At 42.5% G+C, this 26102-nt stretch overlaps 1 protein-coding gene across 6 annotated transcripts in view; it reads left to right on the plus strand.

Moving 5' to 3' along the window:
* Window positions 1–473: 473 nt before the first annotated feature.
* NRP1 (neuropilin 1) overlaps window positions 474–26102 on the plus strand; it is a 138151-nt gene continuing 112522 nt past the window's right edge. For 2 of the 6 annotated variants that reach the window (XM_082740754.1, XM_082740758.1), the window contains exons 1-2: window positions 2485–3112; window positions 6575–6749. In XM_082740754.1, the coding sequence (XP_082596880.1) occupies window positions 3040–3112; window positions 6575–6749 (248 nt within the window). In that variant the 5' untranslated portion in view covers window positions 2485–3039. Of the gene's footprint in view, window positions 865–1694; window positions 2209–2482; window positions 3113–6574; window positions 6750–26102 lie in introns of those variants that run through there. The other 4 variants (XM_082740756.1, XM_082740755.1, XM_082740753.1 and 1 more) reach the window with 4 other exon arrangements.

Raw genomic sequence — 26102 nt, forward strand, 5'->3', positions numbered from 1 at the left:
AGGTTTTATTAGTTGGTTGGGGAAAGCCTAGCCAAAGTGCTCAGACGGTGAGCAAGAAGGCAGACGGGGGTTTCCTTCGTGTTGACAAACTGGAGGAGCCCTTCCCGGGAAGGGCGGAAAGGGAGCCAGAGGGACAGAGGTTGCGGAGTCGGGGGCAATCCCTCTCTGAGTGCCTGATCCGCTGGCTTTATTTGTTAGCGTGGTGGGTCCAGGCTCGGAAATGCACACTCAGCAGGGAAAGGGGAAGGGAGATTGGCGGCAGTTTTATAAAAACAATACAGCTCAAGTCTCCCGCGTGTGCCCCCTCGCTCACCCCGCCCAGGCACAGTCGGGTCAAAAACCGCTCCCTGGAGTGAGTGCGGCCCCCTAGCTCCCAGTAGGAAGAAGGCGGGTATTTGTGACTCAAGGACGCCCTGACCGCTGCACACACCCCCATTCCCCTTCTCTGTCAACCCGCCAGTTCTAAGAGGCGCCTCTCTCTCTGAGCCTTGGACTGAGGTCGCTCGGGGTCATCCCAAATCTGATGTTGCGGCTCAGGCCCCCGCAGCTAGGGACTGGGTTGGGGGGGGGGGGTGCGCGCTGGAGGCAGAGAGGACGCGAGGAGGAGGCGACTTGCGCCAGTCGGAGCCCAGAGCTGGGGTTTCCCTCGCAGCGCTTGCTCCCCCGGGTCTGCGCTGGGCGCGGCTGGCGCCCGGGTCTTGCCTCCCGCCCGCCCGCCCGCCGCCGACGGGGCCAGCACTCTGGGCTGCCAGCGGCCCCGCCACCGTCCCTTCCGCTCGCCCCAAGCATTTGATTGCCAGCCTCGAAGTACCACCTCCCTACCCAGCGCCTCCCGGCGTCCGAGAACGGAGACCCGGGAAACTGGTGAGGGAAAAGAGGAGCCCGGGGGCAGGGCCCACTGGACGCCAGGGGGCTGGGTCTCCAGCTTGGAGACTGGGGCTCCCCGCGAGCGGGGAACGGGAGAGAGAGCGCGGCGAGCGCGGGCGCCGCGGGTGCACCTCCGCCCCGCGCCGGGCCCGCCCGCATCCCGCAGGGGCGCGCGTCATCGCGCCCAGCCGGGCCCGCGCGCCTCGGGCTGCCCTTCTCCCGTCCCGCCCCTAGTTCTTCCGCCAAAACCCTTGACCAGGGTCTCCTTGCCAACATTCTTAAATGTCTTTTGCCAGCTCTTTGCGCCAGGTAGGAATAGTCTCTGCTTTCAGGGTGTGCACATAAACGCCAATTCCCAGAAGGTGTAGCGACCTTTTCACCTTCCCCACGAACTCCTTGGGAGGGGGTCCACGGCCATTTACCCTCCGGAGGGCCAGACCGTTTCTGGCCGAAACCTGTTTGTTCCCTGAAATGTCTTTGCTATTCATATCCTCAGAGGCTCCTGCAGCAGTTCCCGGAAAGCCCCTGGGGGTGGAACTGGGGGCATCCAGCCCACAGTGAGGACGCGCCGCCGTGGGAGGTGGGGGAAGACGGGAGCTAGAGGTCTGGCGTGACAATTGCCTGTGGCCTGAGGTGGGCATTGTGCGACCCCGGCCAAGAGCCCTCCTCCCCCGCCGCTGTTCTCCCTCCCCCGAGAGGCACCGAAACAGAGGCCACTGAACCCCTAATTGCCACCTCCCCCCCCCCCCCACACACACACACACAACACCTGGGCTCCAGGGAGACGTGAGGCTGGGCGGGGTCGGGCGACGGCTGCCCCCTAGCTGGAAGGCGCATCACCTCCCACCCTCCCGCTTTCCCTCTGTCCCAAAGGAGAGGGCCCCAAATTTCGGTTAACAATGGAGCCGCCGGTGTGCGGCGGGCACCCGGGCACGACCGGCGCCCGCCAGCGCGCCCCGCTACGGGGCAGAGAGGCGGAGCGCAGCTGCAGCCCAGCCTCGCCCGATCGAGTGGTCTGACTCTGCTTCACGCGGCAGCGACGCTGTCGACCCTCCTGTGGTGCGCCCACCGCTCCAGCCCAGCTTTCCCGGGTCTCCCCCGTCCCGGCCCCGAGCGTCAGGGGTGCCCCGCTGCTCTCTGCCTCGGGTCTGGGACCCGCACTGCCGGAGTGACGAGGCTCGCCCCGCGCTCCTCGCCGCCGCGGGCCGGGGATCTGGAGTTGTGGGAAGCCCCAGCCGTCTCCCCGGCGCGCCGTCTCTGGGCTGGCGGCTGGATCCCGGAGACCCTCCGCGGAGCTGCGGGTCTCTCCCCCCTCCCCGGGTCCTGAGCGAGCACGCAGAGGTAGGCTAGCCCGACCCAGTCGCTGGCACCGACCTCGCAGCCTCCTCTCCAAACACACACCCACACCCACACGCCCTGGGGCGCAGACCCCCTACGCCTCCCTTCCCGCCGAGATCCTGCAGGGCCTTCGGGGGAGACGGACAGACAGACGGGAAAGCACACCGAGGCAAACTTGTTCCTCCCAGTCTCCTGTCAGGCAATTACTGGCGAGCCTGTGCCGGCAGAGGGGAGGGAGGAAGCGAGGGAAGGGCTCCAGCAGGGGAGGGGGAGGACGGAGGAGGTGGGGGAGGCGGGGGTGCAGTTGGTGAAACTCCTCTGTCTCTCGCTCATCTTTTCATTGCTTGCTCCTCTCCTTCGCGCAGACACCCCGGGCCTCCCCTGGGCGCCAGCTCCTCGGCTCCAACGGGTCCAGAAAGAAGCCGGATTTTTTTTTTTTTTTTTTCTTTCTGGAAATTGGCTTTGGTGTGTTTCCCTCCCTCCCTCCTCCCCCGGCTACCCCCCCCTCCTTTTTTTTTTTTTTTTTTTTTTTTTTTTTTTTTTTTTTGAGACATGGCCCGGGCAGTGGCTCCTGGAAGAGGAACAAGTGTGGGAAAAGAGAGAGGAAACCGGAGCTAAATGACAGGATGCAGGCGACTTGAGACACAAAAAGAGAAGCATTTCTCTCGGATCAAGGCATTGCCTCGCTGCTCTCTTTTCTCCAAGACGGACTGAGGATTTTACAGCTCTAGGCGGAGTTGAAGCTCTGCAGATTGTTTAGATTCCCCCTTTGCTCTATTTTCCGCCGCACGTTCTCGTTCTCCCGCGTCCGCCTGGGGATCCGGCGAAGGGAGAATGGAGAGGGGGCTGCCGCTCCTCTGCGCCGCGCTCGCCGTCGCCCTCGCCCTGGCCAGCGCTTTTCGCAACGGTAAGTGACAGGCGGAGGCGCGTGTGACAGCGCGGCGGCCGGGCTCCCGGGTTGCCGGCGACCGGCCGGGGTTCGCCTTCCCGCCCCAGCCGCGGGACTCACGCAGAGCCGCCGGGGTGAGCCCGCAATAGCCACCTCCCGGGCGAATGAAACTTTTGTCCAGGAGGAGAAATAAAGAAATAAGATCAGTGGGCTTAGGGCAGGGAAGATTTCAAGTCCACCGCCTCCCTTCTGAAGTTGGTTGTTTGGTTATGGGGGTTTTCCTAGCTCTGTTACACGGCAGAGCTGCCTACCTTCTATGATCAGCACACCAATTATCTTAATAATGTTTCCTCCCAAAGGCAATTAGATGAGACTCCCTTTCAAAAATTTGATGGCTGTTGAAAGTTAATGAACACTTTACCAGGAGAACTTCCTGGTTCTTTTGCAGCTCTTCGAAACCATTTCCTCTGGTGGGTGCCTGCAAGGATAGCGGTTTTTGCTTTTTTTTTTTTTTTTTGGTGGATGGAACTCCCTCCTCCGCCTTTGCAAATCGCCTCTAATGTGTCAGAAGTATGAATGAAAGTTACATAGTGTCAATGAAGGAATCTGATATATACACTATAAAACACCAGGATATCTAAAAATCCCTAATCTAGTTGCAGCTTCCACTTAGCTTTTAAAACCACTCACTGTTAAGTAAATGAAAGACTGCTGGGTTATAAACAGTATCCCCTAACCTAAATAATGTATTTTAAAATGTGATCTGGTTGTAGGCATGTTTAACTTACACTTTAAAGTAGGTGAAGGCAAGGGTATGAAATTATCTTTACAGTAAGTCTTCAGCAATTATTATTAACTAATTATCAAATATTTACTTTTGTCTGGCTTAGATTTCAATCAAAGTAATTAGAAGAAAAGAACACCCACTACTAACTGTGGTATATTGTTTTAATAAGAGACCACAAGTGGAGGGGTTCCTACCAAGAGGAATTTAAATCACATCTTTATGATGGAAGTTAATCTCTCTAATATGCTTTTTGGAGGTGTTGTGATTGAAGCAATAGATTTCCCCCCAACAGCTACCAAGCGGTGTTCTAAAAGATATGCTCAGAGTCAACTCACGCACGTACAGACACACACACACACTGTGAATGTGGAGTTCAATTTATTAATGAACCTGAGTTGGTGGCATCTTTCTCTAATCTGGCAAAGGATGAAACAACATTCTCCTCCAACTGGAAGAGGTCAAGTGGTTAGACTTTAGAAATTACAGGAACCCAACCTCTGCCCTCTACAAGTCCTGAGATTAAATCCGTAGTCTGGATGGTCACAGGAGGGATTTGAAACCTAATGCAAATAGCTTCCAGACTTTAGGTTGTGAACTGCATGTGTATGTATATGTATATGTATATGTACATGTACACACACACACACAAACACACACACATATATATATGAAATACATTTTTAAATTTTCTTAGCGGAAGTCTGGAGAATGTTGAGAACCTGAGCCTCCGTCTGTGAGCTTGTCTGGTTAAGGCCATGTTGGTATGATTGCAGTGACCAGAGCCAGTAAAAATGCTTCTGTGACACAGCAGACCTCTTAAAGCCATGTCCACCTCCTTGGAGTACCAGTGTCTGCTAAATTAATTCATTAACCTTATTTAGGTCTAATGGTCCAGAGTCATTAGAAATTGCTCTTTCTTAATCAACTGTTAGAGAGATGTAACAGAGCCAGAGAGTCTAGCAGTCCACATTATCTTATTACACTGTCACTTTCTCAGAAGTCACAGATTAAAGAGCTTTGGTGTGGTACCAACTCCACCTAAATGTCTTCTGAAGTGGCTCGTGGAGTGACTAGAAGCAGTGCTGTTTTATTTCACTCCTCTAACGGATGCCAGACTCTGCCATGATGTTTGTACAGAGCTGGAGGAGACTTAATGAGACGGGGTCACTCTCCAAGTTTTCTGCACATTTAGAATAATGGAAGAGCCTCGGTAGAATCACGTAACAGAGGCCAATGTGATCATTAGTTGAGATTCCGAACTCCAGTTGCAACATTTCTTCTTGGCAAATCTTAAGCTTTTAAAAGCCAAGGCAAAGGAAACCAGCATAAGGGGACCCCCAGGTCTAAGAAACATGGTCAGAAACATCTAGCAATTGAGAAAAACAATATGATTTATACTGTCTTCTTTTTAATTTATGGCAAATGATTTCTGTAATGCATGTAGCTTTATGCATTTTTGATGGGCACTTCATCTTTCATTTCCATTTGACCTGGTTTTCCTGTAATAAAATTCTGTAGATTTATAAATTCATGCTGAGAGCAAAGAATGCCATTCTCTTTCCACAGGGAATCTATTAGATGCAATATTAAAATCTATATATACCATTACTGAAAATTTGTGATTGATAGGCTTATATATTTCACTGCTTTCATACCTATTCCTCTTACATAGTTTATGCACCAAATTTTTATTGCTTAAAATTAAGCATCAATAAATGTGGCAGCATTTCAGGCTGAGACTCTCCAGCATGAAATCCATCATAAAAAGTGACAATGAGAATCTACACTGAACAATAAAGCAGCCCAGTGACTGGTTTATTTGGCTCTCAGTGAATCACTTCAGCATTTGGGTTTTTGGAAATGAAGGCTCAAAACCAGTCAGCTCACCTTTCCCAGAACGTGAGACCATGGCTTACCATATATGATACCCAGTCCTCAGTGTGGTGGGTTTTGGTCCCCCACCCCAACATTTAGGTAATTAGAATTAATGCTGTGTGACTATTTTGCTTTCTGCCCAGTTGCTTTGATCTGGTCTCTAAGACTGAACAACTTTCCTTGGAGCAGTAGAGCGGAATTATTTCTGCTTCACCAAATACACTTTGTTCTCTGTTGATCTGGATCTCCAGAGCACAGATAACTCAAAATCACTTAGATTTATGGGCAGATAAAACAACAACACAAAAGGTTTGGCTTTAAGCCAATCGAAATCTTGGATGACAATCCCCACTGATCAATGACATAGACCAGGCTTATCATCAAAAAGCCACACAAGGGGTCGAATAGCTTCTTTTAGTCACCTTCCACTCAGAACTTGCTACTTAATGCGATTACACTTCTTGGGGGATAATTAAGTCTAGCAGAAGCTCCCTGGGGACCATGTTAACATCTATTGAGAGGATTTAATGTTTTTAATGCTAGAAGACCTTTTTCTTGGGAAAGAAACTTTGGTGGAGGGTGGTAGGGTGGAGTCCTGTCACCTGTCAGGTCTCAGTCTCCTTCCCCCCACCTCCAAGCTAACCTTTCTGGGATCAAAGAGTGTTCCTGGGCGGTGGGGTTGTATCAACGCCACCTGAACGACCCACAGGGAGTTCCCCTAAAAAGTTATGGAATAATAACCAGTAATTTATATATAAAGTTGGAGCACTGAAGTGGTTGTCAGGGAAAGATTTACCAAAATGTTGTTTTTATTACAGATAAGTGTGGCGATACGATAAAAATTGAAAGCCCCGGGTACCTTACCTCTCCTGGTTATCCTCATTCTTATCACCCAAGTGAAAAATGTGAATGGCTGATTCAGGCTCCCGACCCATACCAGAGAATTATGATCAACTTCAACCCTCACTTTGATTTGGAGGACAGAGACTGCAAGTAAGTGAGCAAGTATTTGAACAGGGCCCCACACCGCCATCTAGTGGTCATGGATGTCTAAGGGGGGGAAAGTCTGTGCCTACAGTATGGAATATAAATGGATCCAGGAGGGATTCTAATCTAGGCCAGATAATATGTCAATGGTATGGAAATTAAATTATGTTAAGCGATTTCTGAGTTCCCCAAACTAGGAATATTATGTTGAAATGTATAATCCCTCATATTCTTTTTCCTGTTAACACTTTTGTTTTCGGAACTCTTTTGTTAAAAAGTGTGTCTATGTGCTTTTTTTTTTCTTTTTTTTTCCCCCCCTGAAAAGGGGAAGAACCAGAAACCCAAACTTTAGCTCAAGTTTTTATTAAATATTGCGGGTCACTAGCATATATATCATCAACAGATGGTGAGGTTGGCTATTTTTTAACAAATCTCTGACACATTTTGTGATTTAAGGACTGTGGCTTACTGAGTTCCACATGACAAAAGCAAATTGTCATTGAATAAAAATGAGGCATAGAGTATAAGTGAGATGGGTTTTTTTTTTTAGTAGATTAATGATTGAAAGTCTTATGGAAAATTCAAAAAAATAGTTAATGCACAGTGAATACAATGGGACTCAAATATAAATTTGTATTTCATCCACCTGCTTTAGCTTTGTTAACTCCTTCTAGTGTTAAGTAATTAAGCTTCAACTTATGCCAGATTTCATTATTACGAAAACATTCTCACTATAGAGACAGCCTAAATTATTCTTCCTCACTTTATTGGAAAGAATTAGTTGTGCAGGTTTGGCTTTGCACAGTATGGAAAATGTATTTTAACTTTGTGGGCGAAAGCAGTCCACTCAGAGCCAGGTTTGCCCTTCTCTCTGGACACCCAGCTGACCTCCGGTCTCTGTCTTGTCTACCTTACCCCATTCTGCCAATCTGCACAGGGACTATTCCCCAGACACTTGAACCTGAATATCTACCTTTAATGAAGTTTAGATATAGAAGTAGTTTTAGCAAAGGAAAACAATCTTACTTAAATCTCAGTTCCAAAATGTTTCTCTGGAACTGATATGTTTTCTGAAGTTTTAAAATGGGTCAGTTCGATATAATTGTATACAGTGTAAATAGGTTACGAGTTCTATTGGATATGAACATTATTGTGCTGGAACATTCATTATTACAAGTGTTCTATTTGCAAATACATAGCCCTTTTAGGGAAGAACAGAATGATAAAAATGTTCCCACTTGTAAGAAGTCCTTAACTACCTGTTGAGTTGGTATGGTAAAACGAGTGTTTCGTGGGCAGGGAAATGAGATCATCTGGTTAATTCAACATTCTGGTGCTAGAGAATTAGCATACATTCATTGATCAATTTCCAGATAATCAGCATACACTACAGTGTAATAGAATTATGCCGATTCCAATTTAATCCTTGTTCTGTGCTTCAGGGCGTTATATTGACTTCTTAATCTTGTACAAAAGTTGCCATTAATAGTGTTGCAGCGACTGCTAGGAAACAGGGAATTTACTGCTGTTGTTGACGATATTCTGTATGGTGATTTTACAGTGTCAATAACCTAGACAACCTAGACATTTTTTCTTTCATTTTATTTTAGTTTGTTTAATTTTATTTTTTTGCTTTTTGACAATACTTTTTTTTTTTTTTTTTGCTTTTTGACAATATTAAACGGCTCTAAAAGATATTTGTAAGAAACTCAACATAACACATACTCAAGTAATATAACGTTATTCCAAAGATAAGGCGTCATTACAGTTTAGCAAACTCATGCCTGCTAAGTCCTGATCTGAGAGTGGTGACCACGTCTGTGTATAAGATAATAGTTAATAAATTCAGAATAATCAGGAGTCACCAGCAGGGATGTGCTGATCAGTGTTGAAGGACTGGATCTTGGAAGGGTATGGGTCAGGTCCTCATTTGTAATATTTACCAATGTCTATAGTGTAAATATTCCCACCATGACCAGTTTCAAACTATCCATGTGATGTCACTGTACACAGACTTGTGTACTCATGTACTCCTAAAGAGACATGTGGATGGGTTCTTGTGAGCTGGTGCAAGCGGTTTCAGCACAACAACCGGGGAGGCCAGTATGAAGGGGAAGTCAAGAGAGTTAATACATGTTAAGTGCTTATAACAATGCCTGGTACACAGTAAGTCTTCAATAACTATTTGTCATATCATGATGTGAGGTGGATTATGGAATTGGAATCTTGGTTTTCTTTCTTTCTTTCTTTCTTTCTCTCACTTTCTTTTTTTCTTTCACTTTGTGAGGCCTTCTTTTTCTCTTTAAATTTATTTATTTACTTTGAAATACAGAAGGAGCATGCACACATGAGTGGGGGCAAGGGAGGAGGGAGGGAGCAGAGGCAGAGGGAGAGAATCCCAGGCTGACTTCATGCTGAGCATGGAACCTGATGTGGGGCTCAAATCCAGGAACCTGAGATCAGAACCTGAGCTGAAATCAAGAATCAGATGATTAACCGGCTGAGCTACCCAGGGACCCCTCAGGTTTCCTTTTGAAAAATGACAAGAAAAACGATAATCATTGTTTATAGGAAGGGACAGTTTTAGTGATATCAGCATGATTTCAAGAAACTGACATGGGCAGGAAGATTGTTTCTGTCATTCTGCTGGTGAGGCTTTCTTAAGGTTACCCAGTGAAGTGGTTTCTTAACTGTATCAACTGAGGGTTTGTTTTCTCTGAAGGTGCCATCTCCTGGCCAGCCTCGAAAGGCTGATATATTTAGCCTGATGAAGTCAATGGAGATGATGGCATAGAAAATACCTTTCTGCCATGTTGCCACCTGATTGTTTTATCAATGAAAATTCCAAAAATGATAGAGGAAGAGCAACTGAAGACATTGCTGTCACCATCTTTCCAGGCTGGTCCACGTGACTCCTGGTCACTGTTGAAGGTTACACTGGAGATTCTACAAATGGGGCACAATTCTTAAGGCTTTTCTGAAGGCTGCAAGAAGAATCCACAGCTTTAATTTGAAGTTAAAATTCCCTATAAAAATAGAAAATACCAATAATCCTTGGAAGAACAAATTTGTAGACTTCAAAATTTTACATTGAATGTACAAAAGCATGGCTTTGCTTTTGTTTTTAACAAAACAAAATTTTAGTGGGTTTGAGTTTGTTGGTTTTTTTTTTTTTAATTTATATTAGGCTACCTCCATAAAAGGAACTTGAGATAATACAAAATTAGGTATAACAAACCACATTCAACGAGCTAGCAAGCTTGTAGTTATCATTCCTGTTGAGATCAAGCTGATAGTTTTATTTAAGATATTTAATATCTCTCCTTGTTTCAGCTATATTATATGTCTAATAGCAATAAAAATTACTTGCTTTACCAATGTCAACAGGTTATTGGTAAGATAAAATGGGGTAGTGGATAGGAAAGCCTTTTGAAATGTTGAAAGCTTCCCTCAAAAGAAGTTATCATTGCTATTACGATATCTCAAACACCTTGGTGATGGTTAGAACATATCAAGCTGAATATATAGATCCAGTAATGGGATGGTCCACATAAAATACACCCCCCAATTTCTCTCGAAAACGTCCAGTCTTTGTATAATCAACTTCCACCATGTGAAAGCTTAAGAAATTGATTCCTTAGTATATCTGTTTGTTGAGAAACATCCTTAAAAGCCAAGTAAACAAACAAACAAATTTTTTTTTTTTTTTTTTTTTTTGTAGAGTGTAGGGATGGATAAGTAATTAAATAGATGACTTCTGGGAAGAAAAATATTTTTATTTACATTTGTATTGTTTTATTTATAATTAAATTAAAAACTATTTCATAGTTTTAACAATGCAATAAAGGGTACACAGTTACAACTTTTCATGTGAAGAACATGACCATAACTACGAACCTAAACTTACAAAAAGTTTTTAGAGTGAATATCAAGGGGCATTATTTCCATAGGGAAAATGAATGTATCAGGTTGTGCCTGATAGTTTTAAAATGCAACAATCTCTGTTTCAGGTTCCATTATGAGTCAGGTTTTTAGATAAATAAGCATCAAAACCATAATATTATAACTCCCTGAATTCTTTTATTGAACAAAGTGTGGTATCGATCAATCGCTCAATCAAGCAAGCAGGAGAACATCTGTCTGCAGGATAATGTTGTGCCAAGATGTGTAGCAAAACGGTCCAGTCTGGTTTTATTGTTATGTTGATAAAAGGTGGCTAGAGAATGTTCTGAAGGAGAAGGTGTGGAGGGAATTCACCAGCACAGTCCTCCACGCTTGTGAAGTCAAAGCACAGTTACAAGCAGAAAAGAAAGAAAAACGCAACCTGCCAAGTGTTTTTCGAGAAAGCAATGTTCATTGGGCACTGTACATGGTTTCCTGCATTTACACTGAGCTAGTTAGATCTTACCCAACGATAGTTTCCTTTGGGGGTAACGCAGACATCTTGAATCTCATAAAACTTTATATCTGCATAATAAACAGGAATGTCATTGATACAGTAGTTAGAATTTATAGAACTTTTCCGGTTTCCCAGCAATGCAAACTATCAGCATGATAATTTATAATGGGTTGTGACAAATACTGCTGAGCAAAGAGGTGTGTGATTACATTCAGATCAGATGTCCTCATCTGGGGAGCAATAAAAATTTCACAGACATTGGGTTAAAAACATTAAGAAAATGAATGTGGAGCTCCAGAAAGAGTCTAAAAAGGTCGTAGTGTTGGAGGGAAAAAGCTCAGTAGTGGTCTTCTTACTCACTGGTTCCTGACTTCAGTCCCTGATTTGTCAGTGCTGTTTTGTAGGATTTCGCCAAGACACAGGCTAACGTGGCACAGATGCTTTTCTGCCTATAACTTCAGTGTGTATTCCCTTCTTAGTGGAACCAAAAATAAGTGTTTTTTTTTTTCTAATTCAATGCAGTCAAGGGAGATTTCACTTTTGTAACTTCGTATGAAGTTTAATTACCAGAAAATTTTAACTAAATAGAAATGTTATTCAAGTTTTGGAATTTTGTTGGAATAAATCACACATCGTTTCTTTAATGCTACTTTTAAAATTACCTAAGTTATTACAAACTTTGAAACACAGGTCATTTCATTTATTGCTGTAGACCATAAACTCACTGAATGAAATTAATCTTCCATTAGTTTCTCAGATTTCATAATTTTCACACATTTAATTATACAGTGGTCACTTTGTCATTTATTGGCAATTTGGGAAATACAAGTTCCATTTTTGGTTTCCCTGAGTACTATTTTTTTGTTTTGATCCTTGCTTTTTTTACTTTGTTCAGCTGTGGGTTTTTTCATTAATTTTCATTTTTTTATGCATTAAAATATTTTTTATCTTGATTGGTGAATTTTTGACTTTTTGTATCTGAGGCAAGTGCCTTACTCTAGTCCCAGTCTTGTGTTTTAGACTATCACTTAGACCAAAACAAAGCCTTTGTTTTATGGAAAACAGTGAGTATTTTAAACCAAAATATTTTTTCCATTTTCTATATTAAATACAGAAGTATACATACTTTTATTAAAGTATGAAGTGTATGTAGAAAAATACAGTATAAAATTTGATAAAATTTTATAAGGTGAGCAGAACCACATAAGCAATCCAAAATAAACATTTCCAGCTTCCTAGGAAGAATTCCCCTTTTGTTCAACTAGCCTTTGGCTTCAAGGAAGACTACTGTCCCAACATGTGATTCGATTTTTATAAATTTCAAAATAAGACAAAACTAAACTCTTGTCTTAGAAATCTGCGGGCACTATCCTTCAGGTGTGGTAAAACTCTCTATAGAGATAGAACAGTGCATACAGTTCACCTTCTGATAATAATAATAAAAAAGTCATACTGAAGCGTATGCTAATGTTCTTCAGTGACTGCTGTAGAAATATCTCAAAGGTGGAAAGATACTTAGTACAGCAGCTGAGCATTTGGGCTCAGTTGATTTGTAACAAATATCTCATATTTGTTACATATACCACGGGTTTGTTAAAATACACACAAAGTTTATGAACTAGAGCTTCCTTTGATGCAAGGCAAATAGAGAAAAATCTTCTCTGGCTTTATTTTTCAGTTTTTCATTGTTGGTTTTCATCTCAAGTAACTTCCTAACATGGGCGGTGTGGGAGGCACCACCACCAAGCTCAGTTTAATTAAAAAACTTTTGAGTGGTTAAGAAGGAACCCTTCTCAGAACAACTGCTGGACAGTATTGTTGCTACCACCTACAGCGTCCTTGGTTACTACTCAGGCAGATAATTATCTACTTTCCTCCTTTTGATATTTTTCCCTATTAACACTGATTTAATTTGAACAAAACCCCATGTGTTTAATAGAATTAATGTTCCTTTATTATTTTTTACTATAAGCAATCACATTGTATCATAATGAATTTTGAGTACTACAAGGTTGTTGTGTGTTAGGCATTTCTGTAATTTGAAAGAAGGAACCTTTATGAGAAGCTAAAAGAGAAGGTTAGTTGAAATCTTATCAAATTGAATCAACATGTGCATGGCATTTTCAACCAGATTTCGCTTGGGGAGCAGACACTTAAAAATTGATCCAAGTGAGACATATGCCTTCAGCCGGCATGCATATTCTCAGCTCCTTTTTTTTCCAGCATAAAACTTGATACTTGCATGCATGCTGACATACTCCGGCAGAAGCACACACACAAACACATATGTGCATGTGTGTGTGTGCTTGTAAAGGAGGCTACAAAATAAACTTAGCTAATTGCCGTTGTAGTATTCATCAAGGCTGATCATTAAGCCCAAAGAAGAACAAGAGACAAGATTAGTGTTCAGATCAGGTTCCAAATGCCTCCTAATTGGGTGTTTGTAATCAATCCTGATTGTAGGAGTCAGTGACTTGGCAGAACTTAGCACCTCAAAAAAAGATTTTTTCCTGCTATTCTGTGGTTGATGGAACTGTGTCTAGTATCTAGGTCAGTTAGGGATGGCGTGAGGTCGGGATAACTCTCAGATTGGCTGTGAAGCCTGCCAAACATATCATGCTGGCTTGTGGTTGAAATCACTTAGTCTTTGCAGTTAGCTCAGCAATTGAACTTCCTTCATTCAGAACTCTACGAAATTCTGCAGAAGAGCAGAGAGAAAAAATAATCTTGGCTTCTCTCTACTCTGTTGTCTTTTCACTTAGTTTTTCTCATGTTTGAGCCTAGGTCTATATTGTATGTATCTTATATCTTATACAGTCACCATGTTTTTTGCTCCTTTAATTTAAATAATTAAGAGAGTGTTTGGGAAGGAATGGTCACAGCTGGTGCTTCCTGTCGGGTCCTCACTCTGTGTCCACCATGAAATAAGCACTGTGCACACAATTTCATGCAAGCTTCCCGCCATCCCCATTTTACAAATGACCGATGGGGCTTGGGATGAAGTTCTTAGTCTATCTGGTATTCAAACAGCCATTTTCTTCTATGAAATACCTCACAAAACTCTGAATACAAACCAGCTCATTCTGAGGGAGGACTGAATTTATAAACTCTCGGTTCAGATTAGGTAAGAACTACTAAAAACTTTCAACCAACCGGTGATTTTTCCACTCAGTTAAAAACTTGCCTGAACCTGGGGATGAAATCCTGGCAGAAAATATCTAAATTCCGGTCCCTTTGGTTGATGGACTTTGACAGCACAGAGCACATACAAACACAATATTTACTTAAAGCCTGATAACCAGGCAGCTCAAGGGTTTGATTTATACAGTTGGTTCAAGGGAAGCGTGAGTTCCCAGCTGCGGGCTCCACTTCCTCCCAGACCCGGAAGTCAGAAGGCTGCCTTGTCTTCCAAGCATTGCTCATTTACTTCATCTCAGCAAATGTTGGGAGAGCTTTGCTCTCCCACAGCTCCTCTATTTGTGAAGTTTCAATACTTGTATTTGCCATGGTGACTCTGTAAGGGTTAAACGGGAGAATGTTTGCTCAGGCACTGGATTGCTATGAGAAACAGAGGAGTGTTTTTTGAGAAGAAACAGATGCTCTAGAGTATTTTGTTTTTATCTGGTCAGATACTTGTATAATCAGCCGGCCAGGTTGGAGGTGATGGCTTGTTGCTTCTGTGAGGGACTGGCATGTCACGGAGAGATCAGCCAGTCCCAGACTGAAAGAGGATGCTAAATGTCTCCTTATTCAAGTTCTGAAATTTCTTTAGAACAGCCAGAGGTGGCAAAGGCCAGTCCAATATTCCTGATTCCAACTTCTTGCCTGACTCTCCAACCAACAGATGCTACGAGCTGGAAAGCTATTGTGAGCAACAGAAGCAATCACTGAAATGGCAGTGAAAAAAAAATGTGGTCAAAACCTTAGTCTTCCAGAGATAATTTTTTTTTAAAATTAAAAGCACTAAATTCCCAAATGCAAAGGAAAAAAAAAAAGAACATTCTCTTGACTTGAAGAAAATAAATATATAATAATAAAGGACACAAAGCCCCCCAGGCTCTGTAGTTTGACTTCTTCTCACTCGGGAGTTGGGGGGTGGGGGGAATGTTGTTTTGGATGGAGCGACCCCTGAGGCCGCTGTTTGGCCTTTTCTCTCAGTTCAGACCAGCCCGTCCGTACTTGAATAACTTGGGAAAGTGGGCATTTATTTGTAATGCAGTTGGTCCTAAAAAAAAAAAAAAAAAAAAGATGATGAAAATTTCAATTTCAAGATCAATCCACTCTTGGAAAAAATGGCAGCCCCTAAAAACGACAAATCTGTCTGAATTCGACAGCAATGCTCTATTACGCATGGAGCTCTTGGACTCGTCTGTCCAGGTCCCTCATTCTAACTGTACAGGTAAGGGTTCATCTCCCTCACTGGGTGGTGAACTCTTTGTAGGCAGACACCATGTCTTCCTTACATCTCCACTGTCTACAGTCCCCATGATGCTTTGCACCTAGAAGGCACTAGCCTAACAGAACGCCACAGTGGAGAGTTTTATTGAAATCAAAGTCCTGAAAGAATAGAGAGAAAGCAAACAGTGTTGCCTCAAGTAGAGTCTACAGTTCACGAGAGGCAGTCTGGATGAAAGAACAGCAAAATTCAGCGAACGGAGAGCAAAAGGGGCAATTTTGATAACTACGGGTCAGTGGGCTGAGCGCCAGTCTTTCAAAAAGACATGATGGCAGCCACTTCCTGGACACAGAGGTGGTAGCTTCATTTTTGCGTTCTCAAAATCTGTCCAGGTCCCTCCTCCTCGGTCCCCATCCACCCAGTCAGAGACATCAGAGCTGGGAGTTTGGCACCTCGGTTTGTGGCTACACAGGCAAGGCCTGCAGATTGTCTGAGAGAGTGAGAGAGCAGGAGGGGTGGGCTCTCCCGTGGGCACAACCTGCTGCCCTTCCACTGTCTATGTTTGAAACACATTTTAGCGTTGCTTTTGCTGGAGCCAAAACATCCCACAATTCCCCTAGGAGCTTCTTCACTTCTACAAGGGGCGGCCCATAATTTTATTTTTCATTGAAGGTTGTTGACAGAGAGAACAGTAGGGGCTTTAGCACTGATTGGATTTTTTATTTTTTTTCTTTCTTTCTTTCTTTCTTTCTTTCTTTCTTTCTTTCTTTCTTTCTTTTAAAAGATTTTATTTATTGGAGAGCGAGAGAGCTCACACACACAGGAGTAGGAGGGATGGACAAAGGAAGAGGACGAAGCAGACTCCCCACTGAGCAGGGAGCCCGATAAGGGACTTGATCCCAGGACCCTGAGATCACGACCCAAGCCAAAGACAGATATCTGCTTAACCAACGAGCCACCCAGGCACCCCACCCCTCTTTTTTTAAGGAACATGTTTTACATTTTCCTTATCCTTTATTCCACTGCCAATTTCTTTGTTCCTGAGTAACGGTTCGGTGATCTTGGGTTAGTCCTTTAAGACCCATCCTCATTTCCTTCTTTAGCTCTTCTAGCCTCATACCTCGTGCTTGTGTTAGTTCATTAACTCGAGCTGGGGATTTCTGATTGTCAGGGGACAGTGTTAGCAGCTCTGTGAAAGTGTTCTGGTGAGGACCAGGGGTGTGTGGATCATAATTGCATGTCTACCCTCCCACCTGGGAGGCAGGATTCAAAGCGGGAGGACTGCTTCCCTGTCCACGAATGGCATGGCTAAGGCGCTGTGAATACCGTGGCTTTGGCCATGTGGACCGGCGCAGCTCAGGAAGGTGTAGCATCAGGCTCTGGTGGACCCCGACAACCCAGACAGAGCCTCAGGTCACCTTTTTTCTTCTCTTTCTGAAGACAAAATATGTTTTCCTTCCCCTACTATCTCAGTGACACAGTGCTGATGACATAATGAAGGTGGAAGTATCTTATGAACACAAGAGAAATAGGTTAAATAAAGCCTAGGTATTACTATAACAGGAAGTGCATCCGTGGGTTTTGTTCCTTAAAATAAGTTCAGACTGTAAACAATAACGTCTGCATCCTCAGGAGAAGGCACTTATAAATATTTCAAAAGCACTGCACATGTCCGCAACAGAGATAGTATCTCGTGCTCAGCGTGTACTCAGCAAACAAGAGTTCCTGAATGTTCTCATACTAAGTTGGCTGGATAAGTGGGTTATAATTGCCATCCTCTAAAACTCCTGATGGGTGGAGTTTCTGGAAAAATCCCACGGAAGATGCTATCCCAAGGTCCCAAACTTGATAATAGTATTAATGTTTTTTTTTTTTTTTTTTAATCACAGTTTTCTCAAGTGTGCGTGAGGACTTAGAAATCTATTCAGCACACCCAGATGGTAAAGCAGTCCATACTTTATGGAAGGTGGGAGCCAGGATCATGGTGGCTGTTACAGTCGGGATGCCAGTCCTTTCTAATCCGTTAACTCTGCCACTAAATTCACGTGCAAGAAAGAGGAAATTAGGTGGATTTTGTATTATAAATCCATAGAGAGTTTATAGGAAAATACACATTTTTAGATTGATGGTCCTTCCCATTCTCGTACCTGTCCCTCCACTTCTCATGTCCCCAGGTCCTTTAACTTTGCCATCTCCTTCCCCCATTTTTGGTTGGGACAGATTTCCCAATAGTGAGGAGGGTCTCAGTGCTAATGAGGAAAAGCCATTTCATCTAGCAGAAAGGGTTTGCTTTCCTTCTTATGGGACCATTATCAGCCTCCTCAGGTCAAACAGATTCTGTAGGACTCTCCTACTCATGAGTAAAAGAAGTCCTCCTGGGAAATTGTTACCCTTCAAACAAATATTTCATCTTCTGCCTTCCCTGGTACTGCCATGGGTACTGAAAGGAGTGTCTACACTCTACTGCTCTACCTTCTCACTTAACTTTTTTCAGCATCATTCCTGTCCCTTCCAGTTCACTGAAACTGCTTGCTTAACTGCTCCATTCCAATCACTCTTCTAATGCCCAGGCCACTGGCTTTGCCATGACCCTGATTTTTTTCGCCCTTTGTATGACATTATATGCTATTGACTACTCTCTGTACATCGGAGCTTTCTTCTTCTCTGTATCGTGTCATACTGTACCATCGTGGATTCCTCCTTACCTCCCTTTTTGGACTTTCCCCTTCTCCTCTAACATTAAAAGACAGGCATTGGCAAAACCTTTGCCCTGAATGTCTTCTCCCTGAATAGCTTTATTGATCTCAGCCACTCACCTCTCCAAAATTTCTGTCCAGCCCTAAACATTGGACTCAAACTTCCAAATCCATTCCAGACAGTGTTGACTGCCTGAGTGGTAGACCATTGCCACAAATGAAAAAACCTGGTTTTGTACTACCCCTGCCTTTTCATTTTTTAATTGACTCCTTTCCTTCTTTCTTTCTTTCTTTCTTTCTTTCTTTCTTTCTTTCTTTCTTTCTTTCTTTCATTGACTTCCTTTCCTGTGTATCCAAACTTGACACTCTAGAATCTCTCCCAATTCCTATTTGTCCCCCAGGTGCAGTCAACTTAAGGCCTCAGCATTGAGTATCTACAATACCCTTCCTCCTTTCTTTTCTGTTCCATTTCCACTGCTACTGCTCAAGTCCTAACACTTTTTAACCCACTCTCAGTGCTATTGCATTAGCGACACAAAGGGACTCTTCGCAGTTTTTCCTCTTTGCTTAGAAACCTTGAGCTTCCTGTTCCCCATCCTGCTTCTGCCTGTGTTTCTCAGTCTTCCACAACATAACTTCGTCCTGTCCCTCTGCTCTATCTCCTGTGGCATCCCCATATATTCTTGCCAAAATATATTGTAGTTCTTTAGACTCACTCCTACTTTATCTCCCCATGCCTATTCATTGGGTGTTTTCTTCACATACCTTGTGTCCCTGTCAAAATATTGCATATCATCCTAGTTCTATCTGAAGTGCTCCTTTGTAAAGCCATTTCTGAGAACCAATGACCAATTAAATGTGGTCTCTCCCTCTGTGTCCTCCCGCACCCCAAGAACTGTGTTTCTACATCTTTCATGCTCTTTAAAATATTCTGTCCTGTCATAATGTCATAATCATTAATATTCTGCTACTCTTCACCCAACTAGCTCATAAGGTGCTCAAGAACAGAGCATGATACTGTTTTCCACCACTAGCAGAACCTAGTGTAGTGTTTCATCTATAATAGGTGCTTAATTAACATTTCTGAATCGAATGGACCAACTGACGTCCAACTGAGTCTTCTCCAACGTGTTTATCTAGTACGGGAGAACCAAGTCAGCTTTTTAGGAAAAGCTCTGACTTAATCAGACTATTGAAATGCACACTTATGCTTCTCATTTACATAGTAAACCCTTCCTTTGCCTGGGCAGTGGAGTCAACCTCACATTTTTCCTCTAAAAATCTCTATTTTTTAAATCACCTAAGATTTCTACATGTGAATAGCTTTAGCTAAATCTCGACAAATATGCAAAGGTAATGCTTGACTGAAAGCTTTGCTTTCTGTCTCACACTCATCTCCACAATCTGTTTTGGAGTTAGAGACATCACATGCATTAACAGTAGAGACATATGTCCCGATTGTTGAGTGTTTTCTAACATCCCCGCAACTCCTGGGACTTCATGTCACTACTCTAGAAACTTTGTCCATTGTATGTTCATATCTGGGCGCATGGCCAAACCACCTTTATATAAATTTAGCGCAAATAATTTAGAGCCTTCCCGCATTCTAGCTGGCAACCCCAATACGTGCACGTTAACTTCACAGCAGGCTTGCTGGGGACGTTGTATAAAGTGAGGTTCTCTGGAACAGAAGTCAACACAGAATGGATCCTGAGCAGAAGGATGTAAATATGTTAGTCTGTATTACCAGATAAATACCAAAGCCCAAGTCTTGGTGCAGCTACATGAAGATACCACTCTGGGGAGGAGCTAGACTGAGCTAGCCCAGAGGTTGCTGAAATAGACAATAAGGGGTTTCAGCTGCTCCCCTCATTCACATCATCCCAATGTTTCCTGAGTGTTTCTGTGGGTCACAGTGAACTGGTGTCAACCCAAGAGGAAGAGATGAACAAATGGCATGGGCATGGCTACCCCTACAATAGTGAGTCATCCCGGCCACCACAGTTCATTTTTGTATTTCTTACCACCTTTCACTGAGTTCTCTGGGTTATCGCCAAATGCTTTTGTTCTCTATCTAGTCTAGAAACCCATAGCACACCCCCATCCTTCCATCTCCAGGTCATCCGCAACCAGAGAAAAGAACAACTTAGATGATAAACTCTTGCATTTCCATGGAGGTCAAGGACGAGCTGGGGCAGAGGCAGAAGTGCTGCCTGACTGTGCCTTCATTTTATTCTCCTTTGTGCCAGTCCCATGGCGACCACCTTCATCGTTCCCTTGGGTGACTTGCTTAGCTAACAGTGTGGTCTTCATGTGTGATGCCGATAGGATCCCGTCACGATCCTGAATTCTAGAAGTGACTCAGCCTTTGTTTTGTAGAGCTGTGGGCTCCAGTATTTCATCTTTCTGAGCCTGCATTTCTTCATCTGGGAAATGAGAGAGAGAGGGTCTGTGCTTTCAGCCCTTTGACCTCTAATCTAACAGCATTCTGTGTGTGCAGGGGAATCCTGTTGCCATAAAAGCGTATTCCAAAGATGGTTTTTCTGATGATTTAGCTGGGCGCTTATCCCTGGTCCTTCCTTTGTTTTTGACAAGACACCCCCACATCTTTTCTCTTTGTCTCTCTTTAGCTCTGAGCTACTCCAGCTCAGTGCAGACCCTCCCTGCCTTTTGCAAAACAGCCCCTCCCCTTTCCTTACTCTTTCTTTTCTTCTGAGACACTTTTTTATGTCAGTTTTTACCCCTAAATTTTATCAGACATTTTAGATTCTATCTCGGCAAATTTATTCCAGAGAATTGCCCATTTCCCCACCTTGGCCCTAGTCTTCTCCATTAACAGGGGATTATTTTAACTCATCGGTTATTTGGAAGAACTGGGAACGTGGTCCTCAGAAATGATCATTTCTTGTTCTGCTGTCACTGAATATGATATTTGCAGGCAGTGGAAATTCTGTGCAGGAATAAGCTGTTTATTCTTGAAACTAGATGGGCCACAGGCCAAGTTCAAGGCGTAATTTAACTGCAATTGATAACCTAACTGTTAATCGAGACTCGGATTTGATCACTAACACAGAAATAGCTCTACTTTACCTTTCTGCTCAACATATCTTATTAAAATTAGATTGTAAAAAATAGAAATTGCATTGGAAAAAATACAGAGGAATGACAACAGCGATTTTGTTAATGAATCCCACCTCACTCTTTATGTCTCAAAGGCAGCTAAACTATGTAATAAGCTATGCATCTATTTGTAAAACAGTCTCGAATTAAGGAGCTTATTCAGATGCCATTGTAAAAATAATTTTCTGAAATTGTGGTCTATCAACAGGAGATAAGATGGCACTTTGTTGTCGCCTGCTGAGGCCCATTATGAATATTCTATTTCAGAGGCAAATCACACTGTAAATACAATGTTCAGATTCATTTATTTCCACAATAGCATTTTTGCAAAGGTGCAATTTCATAATTTGACTTAGCAGTGATAGCACATCATCATTTCAAAGCTCTTTATAACCACTGGTTAATTCACACATCCTTGGGAAATTGTTTATTTGTACCAGATCTATTTTAAAGTGAAATCACCACAACATACAAAGATAAATGAACAGGGACAGAGATTGTGGTTAACTGTCCTTCTACCCGTTTCCTTTCCTTAGCACTTGTGACTAGGCACTTCTGAACATGCGTGTGTTCTCAATAAAAACCAAGGGCTCTATTAATGATTCTATTACGGGCAGGAAGCTTGGTTTAAAACAGTAAATCCAAGTCATTCAAGATGCAAATGCCAGCAGGACTTGAAATGTAAGAACTTATTAATTGTACTTTTCTCCTCTGTTGGGATCCCCCGAGCCATATTTTTATTAAAGCAAATGATTAACGGTGGACGAAGAATAAAGTTATTTAGCTAATTCCCAGCATTAATTGGAAAAGCTCTACTATTTCTAAACATCTCAACACAAAAAAGAACTTCAACTGCCAACCTCCATATTTTTGTCACCACATCTTTCCTAGGACCGTCCTTGAGATTTAAGCTCTTCATGTTTCTTATCTGTGTTGTTTTAGTGTTTGGTGTAGAGACTGATTATACAGGCCCTGAAATGGATGACGAACACGAGTTCACTGTTTAACACCCATCACAACGTATGCTTAAAAAATATACATGTAGTAATAAGTTCCGAACTTACAGACTTGTAAGGTGAGGTAAATTCAGGCACTTTCCAAAACATTGTTTATTTGGACACCAGAACTCTTCCCCTGAATGTTGCCTGCTACTTCAACTGTGGCCTGCTACTTCATTCATTCATTCATTCATTCATTCAGCAAGTGTTTATTGATCACAGGGTATGTGCTGATTACTGTTCAGTGACAGAGCAGTGAACATAACAGACATGGTCCCCTGCCTTCATGGTACCTACATTCCAGAAAGACGGTGAAAAACAAAGGAGAGCTGTTGATCAGGAGCCGTCCTTGGTGTTCACCCTGTGTCCTTCCAGCTTGTTCCTCATTATCCTCATCGGCAGCTCCAAGATAAGCCCGGTCTCTCTGGGACCTGACTCTCACTCTAAACAAGACGTATATTAAAATATCTGTCTGAGGCAATTGTGGGTTGGCGTCACCTTTGCTCCTGGTGGCTGATGCTCTCTGCTTGTAACCTCTGCTGGGGTTCCTCTACGATTCAACTCTCAGCCACTACTCTTGCTTCCCAAATTCACTCAGTCTCCAGCCCTAAGTGCTTGACCCATGCATGTCCACTCTCCACACCCGGCTAGCCAGGTCTCACTTCACTCCTTGGTTCCTTTGCCTGTAGTTAAGGATCCCAGTCCGTCCTTTTTCACTCTCCAGGAGGCCCTGAGGGACAGGCTTCAGGAAGCAGTGGACATGGGCAGAGGGAACATGTGGCTTCCAAAACTTTGGGGCAAACAATACATGTTTGCCAGAGCTGGCTCAGCAGGGCTGCTGGGGAGATGGCCTCTGGGTGATTCATATATAGGAATCTCTCAGTGGGGACCGAGCATGGTCAGCTCTCATGTTTTGGAGCTGGTTTACAGTCTCATTTTACTGGCTCTTCAAGTGACACAGACTAAGTAGAGGACAGAAGGAAACTATAGGAAATATTTTCTTCCTCATATCCCTAGTATAAAAATAGTAATTCTTTAACAAAAATATTAATGACTAAATAAATGAGCAGAACACTTTATCTTACCATTCCATCTTTGCCTCTTTCCACAAAGGTCCCCCATCCACTTCCTGAATGTAGCTAGTGGAGATAGAAACAGAAAGGAAGAGATATCTTTAAGGAGACATGGACCGAACTTGACTGTGATTGGATTTGAGAGGAGACGGAGGCTAGACATTAGTGACTCTCAGTGTCCCTATCTTGAAAATAGTCAACAACAGTACCAGCAACATAAATAGTAAAAAAGCAAGACGGTAGGGCCCCGCTGTGGACATTTTGAGATGCTTTTGAAATAAACACACAACATTCTATTGCTTTCAAAGTAAGCTGATCAAGTTCAATGGTGGTAAAATTGGTGACCACTTTGTATTAAAGGAAGTAGAAAAACTAGGATTAATTTACCAAGTCTGTTACGTAGCCCTGTGTAGGATGGCAAATGTGTTTAGTATGGATTAACAGTGACCTTTGGTAGTACATTTGAGAAAAATGCCTGGCAAGGAGGCACAGTGCAGTGCAGTGCCTCCCATGGGCTTGAAAAGACATGGTAGTGGGGCACCTGGGTGGCTCACCTGGGTTAAGCCGCTGCCTTCGGCTCAGGTCATGATCTCAGGGTCCTGGAATCGAGTCGGGCTCTCTGCTCAGCAGGGAGTCTGCTTCCTCTCTCTCTCTGTCTGCCTTTCTGCCTACATGTGATCTTTGTCTGTCAAATAAATAAATAAAATCTTAAAAAAAAAAAAAAAAGACATGGTAGTAATCTCCATCTTTAATCCGTACACAGAAGGGCCTCTTCCGGAACCAGGCTAACCACAGAATGTTAGAGAAGAGTTTTATTTAGAACAGACATTTTTGTTATTAAATTAAAAGTCATGCAACTTATTTTTCTTGAGCACAGAATGATCAGAAATAAAGTCTTATTTAATTGTTATCTGATAGATTTAAATTAATCCCTTTGCTTTAAAAAAGTCTAATGTATGTATTCTATAGAATCAATTTTTAAAACTCAAGAGTTGTAGATACTGTAAAAATATATATTATCATTCTTATAGTTCTAAATAAAGATTTGCTCTGTGGTTTGGCAAACCCTATGTTCTGTTTTGCACAATAGGCCTTTTACGGAGACATGTACACCACACTGAGGTTGCCTATGTCTGATGGAATTGTGCTGCATATTTTTCCTCTGAATAAATATTTGAAAAAAAAAAGACACAAGAAAATAAGTCACCCACAATCTTACCACTCAAAGATAACACTGTCTTGATTTTGTCTATCTTTTTTTAGTCTTTTCTCTTTGCATCTAGAAATATGCATATGTTTAAAAATTGAGATGATTCTCTACAGTTTTTATTCTACCATTTTCTCTTAAAATTACATTTTAAGTATTATATTAGACCCTTAAATAGTTTTAAAACATGCCCTTTAGAGATCACATTAACTTCGCAAAATAATAATTTTTATCAAACTGCTTAGGACATTTATTTTCAATGATTTAAAATTATAAGTAATAACAATAATAGTGAAATGATTTCTCTATGCATATCTTTATGTACTTTGAGGATTTCTTTAGAAGATATTTCTGGAAATATGATTTTTGAACTGAACAATAAGGACAGTATTAAGACTCTTGATATAAATTACCAGCTTATGTAAGAGGGTAATTCTGGGGATAAGGGAAGTTAGTGACATTTACTTTAAAACTACATCTGCATTTCAAAGAAGTTGATATTTGTGTGACATAAATTGATATTTTAAATCAAGAATTGGCACACTTGCTGAAAAGGATCAGATAGTAAATATTTTAGGCTTTGCTGACCAGATGGTCTCAATCTTAATTCCTCAACTCCTCCATTATAGTGTGAAAGCCCTAGACAAGTAAATGAATGAGCATGGCTGTGTTTCAATAAAACTTTATTTATAAAAACAGGCAGTCAGACAGATGCGGTGTGCAAGTCATAGTTTTCCAATCCCTGTGTCTTAATTGAAAATTCTGCCATGCTGTGAAAACATCCAGATTTGTCACCAGCAAGATTTTGGAGCCAGTGTTCCCTTTGTAAAAATTTGAGCTTGTAGGATTGTGAATCTCAACTGTAGTCTAGGGAAGGGAGTAAATTTGCTTTTGTTGCAAGGCAATTTGGAAACCAAGCAAGGAAGCTATAAATCAGCCTGTTGTTTTAACATATGTAGAGTATGGAGAAGTCTATACAGTTAGGCTTCTGTTTGCCTCTGTTAGGCAGCTGAGCTCTCTGCCCTGTATCTTTTCTCAGTGTGCTTTCTTGAGGAATTCACTCTAAGTCCTACAAAAGTAGTTACATCTATGTATACAAGCTAATTTCACTCACTGTTGATTCAATCAAGGGCTCCGTCACTCATTAATACAATCATTACTGCACAATTCCTAGGAAAACAAAGCTGATGCTAGAAGAGAAAGAAAATCCTATGAGAAATAACTTTGTTCTCATGAAACCTACCAACAGGAGATATTTTTCCCAGATGTTAAGCACGCAGTTGCTTTTCTTTGGGTGACCCTTTATGGAGCAGCTAAAAGACTACCTTTAACAAAGGTGTAAAACAAAGGAAATAAACCAACTGTAATCTAAATAATCCTATTGTGTCATAGATAATTAGCAATTATCTGTCAAGGAAATTAGTAAACTGGCCAAGGGGATAATATATGTTTTATCAGTCTACATGGCAA

The sequence above is a fragment of the Mustela nivalis genome (assembly GCF_964662115.1).
Source record: "Mustela nivalis genome assembly, chromosome: 7".
In the NCBI taxonomy this organism is placed as follows: domain Eukaryota; kingdom Metazoa; phylum Chordata; class Mammalia; order Carnivora; family Mustelidae; genus Mustela; species Mustela nivalis.